General features: G+C 29.2%; 1 protein-coding gene across 1 annotated transcript; it reads right to left on the reverse strand.

Annotated features, from left to right (window-relative positions):
* Nucleotides 1-1786: 1786 nt before the first annotated feature.
* Nucleotides 1787-3378, reverse strand: LOC114713657 (vestitone reductase). Its single transcript, XM_028898321.1, has 4 exons — nucleotides 3254-3378; nucleotides 2515-3039; nucleotides 2226-2418; nucleotides 1787-2133 (listed from the first exon to the last, which is right to left on the reverse strand). The coding sequence occupies exons 1-4, from the start codon at nucleotides 3372-3374 to the stop codon at nucleotides 1992-1994; spliced, it is 981 nt and encodes a 326-aa protein (XP_028754154.1). The 5' UTR covers nucleotides 3375-3378; the 3' UTR covers nucleotides 1787-1991.
* Between the last annotated feature and the right edge of the window lie 8910 nt (nucleotides 3379-12288).

Raw genomic sequence — 12288 nt, forward strand, 5'->3', positions numbered from 1 at the left:
AAATATCTGCAGCTCTATCCATTTCTGGTCCACATGGGGCTTTGCAATTCGCAGCGTTGTCTACTTACCCATCGTTTCAGTTTCAGAAGCTATGTCTTTAATGTTGAGAACTTCACTTACAGGTAACTTACATACTTTAAATCCTGAACAAAACAGAACTTTATTTGGTTTTCTTTCCACTGTCCATCTTATATTCTTGTATATTTTTAGTATTACGTTTAGGAGTTAAGTAAAAGACGAAAAAATGACCCTCTTAAAATTGTGCCCCTGTTTAGCCAACCAAATTAGCACTTTCATTAGCCAACATCTAAGCATAACCAATATTAATATTCCAGTCATGTGCCAGCTCACCGATATAATTATCAATAATATAAACATGTCAAAGAATTAACACAAATGCAACCCAACGCCATTTATATCCATATCTAATTATACTACTACTTTTGGTCCTAGATATAAGATCTAATTCGTAGTACAAATCTTATATTCCTTCTCGTTCTATTTATAAGCTTCAAATTTGAAGAGAGTGTAGTACATTTTATAAGGTTTACTTTGGGGTTTGTCTAAAGATTTAATGCTTCTTCTTTTTTTTTTTATCAATTTTGTCCTTAATTATTTATTTTATCTTCTTTGTCATACCCTCTTGTCAAATTTTCCCATATATTCTATTTCATTCTTTTTCTTATTTATTATAAAAGCATATTTAGAACCAAAACTATATTTCTAATGTATTTATTGCTTTAAACCAATTTGAACTACTTGTTTGTTATCTATGAAGTTATTTGAAGCTTATAATAATGACTGAAGAGAGTATTTAGAACTAGAGGTAGTGCCCATGCATAAGCTATTGACTTCTTATAAAAATTAACTCGGTTAGTCCTAAATATGAGAGCCAGTTGAGAGATTTGTTTGGATTCCATATATAAGATTTTACTCTGCTCTGTCTCATAAATTTATAATTTATTTTTAAACAATTTTATTGATTGCATATACTAAAGAAGATTTTTATCAATAAGGGCAGTTTCTACTGCAAATGTTTGAAGGAAATATTTTAAGGAAACTAACATATGCTTAATATAAGTAATTCACATAACTAATTTTTTTTAATATATATAGATTAATTATCTAACTTTTATATTTAGGACTAAAAGAATTATATTACAAATTTTCCTATTCATTTTTCAGTTAGTGGGATGATAGTCAATCTAGTCTGGGTTATTGAGTTGTGCATTAAAAAAACACTCACTTTCACTCTTCACAACCAAGCGACATCAATCATGTGAGTATCAACAGTTTAATCATATATATATATATATATATATCAGTTTATCTCCTTCCTTCACATATCTATTTCTCTCCCAAATCTATTCACAAGTTCAAATAAAAATTAATTAAAGCAGTGATACATAACTTCTTTTGGGTTCAGAAAAATAGTAACAACCCCATATCGTTATTATCTTTATACTAATCATTTGTTGTTAAAAGCATATGTGCAAAGCAGGGACTAAACTTCTGATCAAAAAAAAAGCAGGGACTAAACCAAAAGATCTTTTTTCCTTGGTATATGAACTTACCAATATAAACTCAAAGCCTCCACTAACAAACTTCGCTTCTCACAAATAACACCTTCAGGGCAAGCCTATCACCAATACAAATCATGTCCCACATTCTGTTGAAACAACATTTCACACACACAAACACACATGTATGTATGGTCATAATGTTAAAAAGAGATATGCTGAACCAAAATTTGTAATGCAATTCAATTTACAATCGCACACATATATTTGCCAAAACGACAATTACATACTCATCACCATATTATTACATATATGTTTTGTGAATTACAAGTCTAGACAATAATAGGTCAAGTTTACATATTGGGATTTAACCAGTGACTTCTTACTTACAAGGAGCATTCGTATCATTAGACTTTAAGGCCATTTACATATTTTTGACAGGATAATTTGACATGACACTATTATATATAGCTACAAATAACCCTTTTCTTTGCAGCATTCAATTGCATCCAACAACATTTCCTCAAGTCCATACTTGTACTCAAATCCAGCATCTATGAGCTTCTTCGATGACAGATCTGGAAATTTCAAGCCAGTGCTTTGTTTCAAGGAACTACAATGAATATAAGAGAAGTCAGGTGATTTACTTGAATCAAATTTGCACATCAGCACAAAGAAGAAGAACAAGGACAAGAGAACTCTTACTCTGGGGTTGGTATCTTAAATTCTGGGTATTTAGCAGACACTATTTCAGTCACTTTTTCAATGGTTGCAAAACATTTAGAACAATTATATCTCCCTTTTGGATTGCGATGTTCAAGCAGGAATATGTGTGCTCTTGCCACGTCGTCAACATGAACCATAGGTGTTTGCTGATAACTATGTGGGTCATTCTTACCTGCATCAGAATTTAAATGACATACAGAACTAAAGTATCTGCATAAACCAAATAAGATTATAAATAAATGTTCAGAACCAAGCTGAAGCATTGTACCAAGTAAAAAATAGAGTGTTGAACCAACAGAGCCAGGTAGCTTAGGACAAATGAAGGGTCCAACAACAAAAGTGGGAATCAAAGTGACAACATCTAATCCATTTTGTTGTCCAAATTCAAGCACTGCTTTCTCTGTCAATGTCTTAGAAACTGCATAAGACCATCCAAATGTCTTCGAAGTTCTAAGTAAATTCACGTCACTCCATGAGCTCTCGTCCATCACTTCATCTTCTTTGCCAGTTGCAGAAACAGCAGCGGCACTGGAAGTGTAAACAACCCTCTTCACAGTCTTTGAAGTAAGGCAAGCTTTCAGAATACCTAATGCTCCATCAATGGATCTTTTGGTCACAATCTCTTCAGGTTCCTTTTCTTCAAAATCCACTGGAGTAGCCACATGGAACACTCCATTGCACCCTTCAATGGCTTCCTTGAAACTTTCTGGCTCGCTTAGGTCTGCGTTCAGAATTCGCAGCCTCTGAGATGCTCCTGGCAAATTTGTGAGGAAGCTCACATCTTTCTTGTGTTCTGCAATGGGAAACAAAATCATAAGATCTCATCTTCCGAAAGAGGAAAATGATACTAGCTAGCTGAATCTGTAAATATTGCTGAATTCAGATAAACAAAGAAAGATACAAAGGTTTTGCATATGAACAAGAGAAACGCAGCAGGGAAAAACAGTTATGGACAGTGAATTGACAGTTTATATGTTTGCTTCAAATAAATGGACAATCATTGAAACCTGGGTAGGATCTAACGGTAGTACTAACAGAGTAGCCATCTTCAAGAAGTCTCTTAATGATCCAAGAACCTATGAAGCCAGTACCACCAGTAACACATACTCTTCCTTTGCTGTCTTCCATTCGGAGAAGAGCACACTTTTGAGTCTTTTGTTAAAGAAACAGAGAATCAAGGGATATGGGGGGCACCAATATCTTTCCGCTTTTCTTTCTGGGACACATGTCCTTTTCTTGCTGGGACACATGTTTCTTTGTGATTGGCACTAATTTTTGATTTCACTGGATTAGCTTTCGTCAGTCTTGCGCGGTGGTGATGGAATCCTTGTTTCTCCTTTCATCTAGTTTACTGCTAGAACGTCCCAGCGCCCAGAAGTTAAATTTCTCATCTGTCTCGTCGCTTTGAGTAAAAAATCACCCCTAGTATCTAGATGAAAGTATTTGATGCAAAGAAAGGAATATTAAAAAATTTATATTTACTAATCAAATTTAACGATTTATTTTTATCAGTGAAACGTTCATATTTTATATCAAATTGTGTTATTTAACAAGTTAACTTATAAAAAAATTTATTAGTATCTCTCTGTATTTATTTTTTTACTCAAAATTTATGAGTAATTTTTCCTTGTTTTGAAAAGAGTATTCCTCTAATTTTATTTATAGAGTGATTGCAAAATGTTTTATTAGAAACAAGAAAAATCTTAAATATTGTCAACGCTTTAACATTTGGTAAGTTTCATATAATAAATTTAATGAGGTGAAGGAGGAAAATACTATAGGACAAGAGGAATATTACTTCATTTTTCATGCATGTACCAAGAAAGCCAAAATTAGCCCCCCCAAATAAAAAATCAATCTTGAAAATCATGAACATGTAGAAAGGAAAAGTTAGGTATTCATTTCTTTTCATTTTCTTTGTTGATAAGAAAGCTACACTGTGATTTGTGATCATGATTTTGATGGAAAATGGAAAACTACTTCTAGAATTTTTTTTGTCAACAGATTACTTTCAGAAAATAGTTATGATGGAATATGGAAAACCATTCAAAAGGTCTGTTTAAATTTCGGCCCTCATTTTTTTGTTTAGCCCTATTTTTCGGCATTGGATTTCATTACACTTTCTCTTTACTTTCTATTCAACTCTTAGACCAAATTTTGAATGGATATAATTTATCCTGCGTACCCCAAATCCAGGAAGTTCATTATTACATGGACTTTTGTCACTATCATAATATATATCATCGTTAATATAAAAGTTAGTTGATTAATTCGAGAAAACTAAAAAAATTAGTTAAATTAATTATTTGTAACGAATCATTTTGCTGAGTTCCTTTGATATGGTTCTCTCAAGCACTGTAGTATATTTTACTTTGTTTTTTAAAAAATATTTTTGTTAATTATTTGTATTAGCTAAAATTATTATTTAATAACATTTTTAACATGTACAATTATTATAAGGATTACATTAAAATAAATAAATACATATAAAAGATAAAATAAATTGGAGTATTATATTTAAAACTAAATTAAATGTCAAACTAGCTCAGAGGTAGTATTTTCTTTTAATCATATTCTGTACCATTTCTTATCCAATAATCAACCTAATCATTAACCCAAATTTACATCAAAGACCATCGGCTAGTCACCTATATTTAGGAAGGGAATTGAATCTGGATGTTGAATCTTGAATCTTGATTTTGCAGTAAAATGAGGAATTACATTTTGTAGGATTAGAGGGAAGAAGAAGTTTAGACTAGTGATACCCAAAAAAAAAAAAAATTAGTCAATTTCTTCGTGATTTTTCTTCCATCTTAGCAGAGTTATCACTTATCATTGCCTCTCTTGTTTTCTTTGCGGGTGTCAAAAGATGAGGTTTTATAAAGGTTCATCTTTGATTTATGAGAGGATTAATATATAGGGGGTTAAAGTACATCTAGTAATCTAAAATATTTTTTTAGATATATTTAGTAATTTAAATTATTTTGTGATGTATTTCAGCATTCTGAAATATTTTTTTTAATATGCGTCTAATATCTTAAAGTATTTTTTTGTGCATTCAGTATCTTAGGATAAAAAAATATTTTGGGTGTTGAATGCTTATGAAGAATATTTCAGGATACTAGATGGCCATAAGATATTTTAAGGTGTTGGATACACCCGAAAAAAATATTTTGATACGCTTATATTAAAATATATTTTTTTATAAAAAATAGTATACGAATATATATTTTATTAAAATATATTATGATATAGATTAAAATACTGTAACCTCTTTTAAAATTTATCTTAAGTTTATGGACCTTTCCTTTATTTTCAAATCACAAACTTAAATCTAAACTTTAACTACGTTAAGAAATAAGAATATTTTAAGAGCAAAATTTATTTTAAAATAAATTTGATTTACTAAGTTACCCTTTATATTACATCCATAATTCTTGCCCAAATTATTTTAAATAATTTAATTTTTTTATTTTGATTGATTGATTTATTTAATGTTCTTATCATGGAACAGAAGTTTAAGTAATTTAGTTGACGTAAATAGAGAGAATTACAATGTGGTTCCAAATAAGAAAAATAATTGAAAAACAAGTCCTAAAGATTGTCATTTTCACTGTAAGACTTGTCATTACAGGTTGCTCAGGTTGTTATTGAGACTTTTTAGTGATTATTTCTCTTCTGTGAAACTTGAATGTAATTCTTTCATGTAAATATAACAAGCTTGATTGAAACTTTGATTAATTCTTCTAATAGACACATAAGTCACTAAATGTATTGATAAATTTTGTAGCACAAATGTGTTTAAAAATTTTAAATAATAAATCTAAATGGTCTATATATATAATATCTTAAGTGGGCTTCTAGATCATTTAAACAGTCAGATTCTACGCTTCCGAGGGCCGCTTAAAATATTTCAAATATTTAATTATTATTACTTCTAATCTTAATTATAAGATTTAATTGATTAATTTAAAAAGATTAAAAAAAATAAATTAAATTAGTTATTTGTAATAAATTTGTGTTGTCTTTTCTAAAATTTCCTTACTAATCAAGTGTGTTGGCTAAAACTACAACTATTAGAAAAACTATTTTGAAAAAAAATTACATAAATATAAAAAACAAAGTAGATTGAGATCTCATATTTAGGATCAAAATAAAAATTAAATGAGATTTTATATTAAGAACTGGAGGTAGTATTATCATTTTAAAATTAAATTTCACAGAATAGTTTGATTTATTTGGTTTTAGACAATAATTTGTCCAATTAAATTTTTAAAAAATAGATTAATTTGGACTTTAATAATGATTTGATTTATATTATATGTGTTGATATTTTTAAACTATATATTTGATAAGAAAATATTTTTATACTTATATAACTTGTGATTCTATAATTTGAATCAAAAATTTATGAGTTTAAATAACAATGCTTCTCAAACTAGATTAAAATAATAGCTAGACTGCAAAATTTAAAAGTAAAATTTTTATAAAGAAGAAAAATTTAATATTTTTGTTATGAAAGAAAAGTATACTTATGAAAAAAAGTAATTGATTATAGTGATAATGAAATTTCAAAAGATTACTGATATATTTGTTTATTGCATATTTACATTGCAGATGAAACTTTAAGATGTTGTTATCTTATTAATGAATATTTTAGATCTTATTGAATTATATTTGTGACTTAATTTTATTTATATTTATATATTTTATTACTAATTTCATTGGTTTATTTTCATTTTTTTTTATTAAAAAAGTGAGAAATGTGAAAAATAACATTTTTCCCCCATTTAAACGGGCCAAAAGCTCGCAAGCAGGCCCTAAACCTGTTAGCTTAAGAGTTGGGCTTAGCAAATTGGGATATTTTTAACTTGATTATAGTTACTTCCACAACTTGTGTACTTCTACGAGAAAGGGAGACTTATATATATAGATTTATGTGTTCAGTTGCTTTGGAACCTTTAAAGAACCCCATTGATAAGAGGATGAGATACGTGGATAACACAATTGGAGAGACCTTTGCCCCAATTATTGAACAGTAAGTAGTTTATATCTATTTTTATATATTTATATATATAATTTCCCATGAATTCACTGGTTTCATTTCTTTTTAATATTTCAGCAAATATTGATCACTGTGTATCACTTGCCCTGCAAACAATGTTATTTACTGGTTTGATTCATTGGGTCATCATCCAAGTGATGATATTAAATGTTCTTCAATACGTAAGTTTTTCTCATCTTATATATGATTTTCTTACTTCATTAAATTATTTTAATGTCTTGTCATTTTCTTTTGTCATATGTCTTTCAAGACATATTATATATGGGGTGAGAAGCACAACGGTAAAAATGACAAGATGACCCGACACAAATCATTGGTAAGTGTTTTAATTAAAGTTATTCAATTTCATCGATAATTACTCCATATGTACATATACTTATCTTTGTGATTCACTTTTAATTTACAGTGTCACCTGCAACCAGAAAGTTCAGAGTGTGAATACTAGATATTATCCATTTCATGTGTAAAATTATTGAGTCAGGATGTACTAAAGATTTTGAGATGGTAATAATTAGTTTGATTATAATTATTTGTTCTTTTTTTCATTTAATTTCTTGCTTTCTTTTAATTATCTTATCTTGATTAAATTAAATTTTTTTATTCAAAACTTACAGATTTTTGATGATCAAAGCTCTTATGCTAATGAAGACATTGATGCTATTCAAAATCGTTTGGCAGGACAATTTCTTTAAGAATATTTTTCTCAAAATGACGCATGAGATTGAAAGGCATAGTTTAAGGAGTTTAATTATTTTTTGCTTCACTAAGTTAATTGGGATGTTATTTTCAAAAGTTAGTGTTTAGGATGTCATTAGGATACCATTGGCATGGAAACTACATCTGCTGAATTGATGTTGCTGTTGTACTCTATTTTGGTTTAGTTCATTTGCAAGGTTCAAATGAAAACTGTAGTATACACAATTATGAATTTTATTTTTTTTAAAATTAATATAGTCGTCTGTTGAAATGGGAACAATGAGTATGACTCATTCATACTCGTCTATTGATAACAGATGAATATGTTTCTCCTATCTACATCTCTTTTGTCAACATCTCTCATGAAACAGATGAAAAAAGGCCTTCAGAATAGACGAAAATGATTTGTTTTGTAGTAGTGACATTTTCCTCCAACCATCTATACAACGTAGTTGGATCAACAGTGCTCAAATTTCCACCAATAGTAATGGATGTCAGATACTTGTATTGAAAAAAAAGAAGACACAAGGTTTTGCACCAAGAATTACGAGATAAATCTGAAATCCGACAGTAGAGCAATTTGATATGATTGAAATAGCAGGACAGAAATGAAATATACCCGAGGAAGATCTGATGGTGGCATTAACAGAATAACCATCCTCAAGAAGTCTCTTGATAATCCAAGAAGCGATAAAGCCAGTCCCACCAGTAACACATATTCTTCCTTTTCCCTCTTCCGTTCCAGTTTCAAGCCAAGGCACAGACTAACAGAGATTCAGAGGAGAGATCTTAAATGGGTCGTGAATACATATACACACATTAAATATCTGCAGCTCTCTCCATTTCTGGTTCACATGGGGCTTTGCAATTCGTAGTGTTGTCAGTGAGTTATCCATCGTTTCAGAAGTTATATCTTCAATGTTGAGAACTTTACTTGCAGGTAAGTAGATAGTTTAAATCCTGAACAAAACAGAACTTCATTTGTTTTTCTTTCCATTGTCCATATTATATTCTTGTATATTTTTAGTATCTAGTTTAGGAGTTAAGTTTTATCTAATTTGTTTTAAACAGTGCATAATTAATTACTTTCATAATTTCATTAATTAAAGGCGTCCGTTTTTATCTACCAGACCGGTATTATTAATTAAGGGAATCTTCTCGGGGGGCCAAAAAAAAAAGGGACGGAAAGAAGAGAAAAAGAAGAGAAAGAAAACGGATAACCTCAAACCATTTATCTAACCATATCCCTCTTCTTAGGGCCTGTTTGGTTTAAGGAGAGGGTAAGGGTATGTTTGGCTCAATGAGAGGAAGGGGAGGGGAGGGATTTTAATGGAAGGGGAAGGGAGGAGAGTAGAAGGATTTTAATATTATCTTGTTTGGATTTATAAAAAAAGAGGGGAGGGGAAGGAAAAATATTTAATATGGTCAATTTTGTTTTTATTTTATTTAAGATATGCGCATAATAGTCACAACATGACAAAATATAGGCATAATGATCACAATATGACAAAATATGAGCATAATGGTCACAACATGGTAAAATATTGCCCTTTTCCTCCAAATCCTCCCAATTTTGGAGGGGAGGTTGAGGAGGGGAAGGGAGGGAAAATTTTTTAAAATTTTCCCTCCCTTCCTAAAATTTGTGTGTTGCCAAATAAGGGAAAATGATTAAAATCCCTCCCCTCCCTCCCCTCCCTCCCTCCCAAATCCCTCATACCAAACACACCCTAAGAGTAGGAAGGGGAAGTAGAGGTTTTATCCTCACCTTATTTGGTTTGATAAAAAAAAAAGGGGGGAAGGATATTTAATAATCCCTTATTTAGTTTAAGGAAGAAAAGGGAGGGATAGTAATAATCAATTTAACATTTTACCCTTACATATTAGTTTATATTTTTTATTGATATATTATATAAATTAATTTACATCTTAATTTAAATTATATAATTTAATAAAAGTTCAGTCTTATCATGTTAATATGTGCATTAAAAATTTGGTACAGTAATTTAGTATTCTAATTAATATAATAATATATTAAAATAATCAAATTAACAAATTTTATTTGCTCTAAGAAAAATAAAATTTTATTTTCTTTAGGTTATCTTTTTTTCAGTTTTAAGATATATTTAATAAATAATATTTGTAAAAAACAATTAATTTTATAATATTATAATTTTTATTTAAATAATTTTTTATAATATATTTTTAATTATAATAATTTATATTTTTTATATTTTTTTACTTAGAATAATATATTTTTATTTGAAATAAATATTATAATAATATATTTTATAAATAGAAGTGGAATATTAAAAAAACTATAAGGATATAATGGTTTAAAAATTTAACTCTCCTCCAAAAACCCTCAATTTAGAGGAAAGCTAACATGGGAGAGGGAAGGGAAGGGGAGGAGACATTTTGACTTCTCACCCCTCTAAAATTTTTAACTAAATGAGGGGAGGGCCCCTCCAACCAAACACACATTTAGGGGCGACTAGTAAAAGACAAAAAAAAAAAAAAAAACCCTCTTAAAATGGTGCCCGTTTAGCCAACCAAATTAGCACTTTCGTTAGCCTTCTTCTAAGCATAGCCCATATTAATATTCCAGTCGTGTGCCAACCTAGCGATGTACTCCTCTCATTCTATTTATAAGGCAGAAAGAAAAAATATTTTTTTTTCTATTTATAGGATATTAAGAGAAATTTTTTATATGAATGTGCAATTTTATTTCTCATTTATTATTGTATTGATTTTAATTACATGATGTATAATGTATATTAAGTAAGGATAAAGCTAAAAAGTTATTAAATTTTAAATGAGAGTTAATAAAATTTAAGGTTTTTCTTGGTCTGTGTGAAATATGCTGGAAGTATCTTTTAAATAAGACCAGAGGAGTAATTATCAATAATATACACATTTCAAAGAATTAATACAAATGCACCCAAAGCCTGTTATATCTATCTAATTATACTGGTCCTAAATATAAAATCTAGTTTATAGTACAAATCTTATACTCTCACCAGTTTTGTTTATAAGTTTCAAATTTGTAGAGGATCTGATCCATTTTATAAACTTCAATTTAGAGTTTGTCTAAACATTTCATATATTTATATATATTTTAATTTTGTCCTTAATTATCTATTTTCTCTCCTTTGTCATACACTCTTGTCGCATCTCCCCAAGTACTGTTTTCCATCCTTTTTCTTATCTATTATAAGGGTATATCTGAAAATAAAACTATATCTTTAGCATATTATTTATTACTTTTAATTAATTTTAAATACTTGTTCGTTACCCGTGAATTAGTTATTAACTTATAATGAGAACGAGAAAGAGTATTTAAGACTAAAGGTAGTACCATTTATAAGCTATTGACTTTTTATAGAAATTAACTCAGTTGGTCCTAAATGTAAGAGCTAATTAAGAGATTTGTTTGGATTTTATATGTAAGATTTCAATTTACTCTGTCTCATAAATTTATAATTCATTTTAAAATTAATTTTATCGATTGCATTTTTATCCATGAGGGCAGCTTCTAAGGCAAATGTTTGAAGGGATATTTTAAAAAAACTAACATATATTTAATATAAGTAACTAACTTAACTAATTATATCTAAGACTAAAAGAATCAGATTACAATTGTTTCTATTCATTTTTCAGTTAGTGGGATGATAGTCAATCCAGTCTTGGTTATTGAGTTTCGAATAAAAAAAAGTCACGTTCACTCATCACAATCAAGCGATTCTTTTAAAGTCACCATCAACCCTTTACATCGATCCCTTGTTATGTATGTGAGTATTGACAGTTTAATCAATGTATATATATACTCTTCTAGTTCTAAATATAAGACTCTTATACATATTAGTATAATGGTCTTATATTTAGGACCGAAAAAGTGTATATAACAGTTTATCTCCTTCCTTCACAGATTTAGTTCTCTCTCAAATCCCTTCACAAATTCAAATAAAAATTAATTGAAGTAGTGATATATAAATTCTTCTGTGTTCAGAAAAATAGTGGTAACCCCAGATCATTATTATCTTTATGCTAATCATTTGTTGTTAAAAGCAGATGTGTGAAGCAGGGACTAAACCAGAAGATCTTTTTCCCTTGGCATGTGAACTTGCCAGTATAAACTCAAAGCCTCCACTAACAAACTTTGCTTCTTACAAATAACACCTTCAGGGCAAGCCTATCACTACTACAAATCATGTCCCACATTCTGTTGAAACAACATTTCAAACTCACACATATGTAAGGTCATAATGTTAACAAGAGACATCC

Source organism: Neltuma alba, unplaced genomic scaffold, assembly GCF_004799145.2.
Source record: "Neltuma alba isolate B1F8T4 unplaced genomic scaffold, ASM479914v2 tig00011443_pilon, whole genome shotgun sequence".
Taxonomy (NCBI): Eukaryota; Viridiplantae; Streptophyta; class Magnoliopsida; order Fabales; family Fabaceae; genus Neltuma; species Neltuma alba.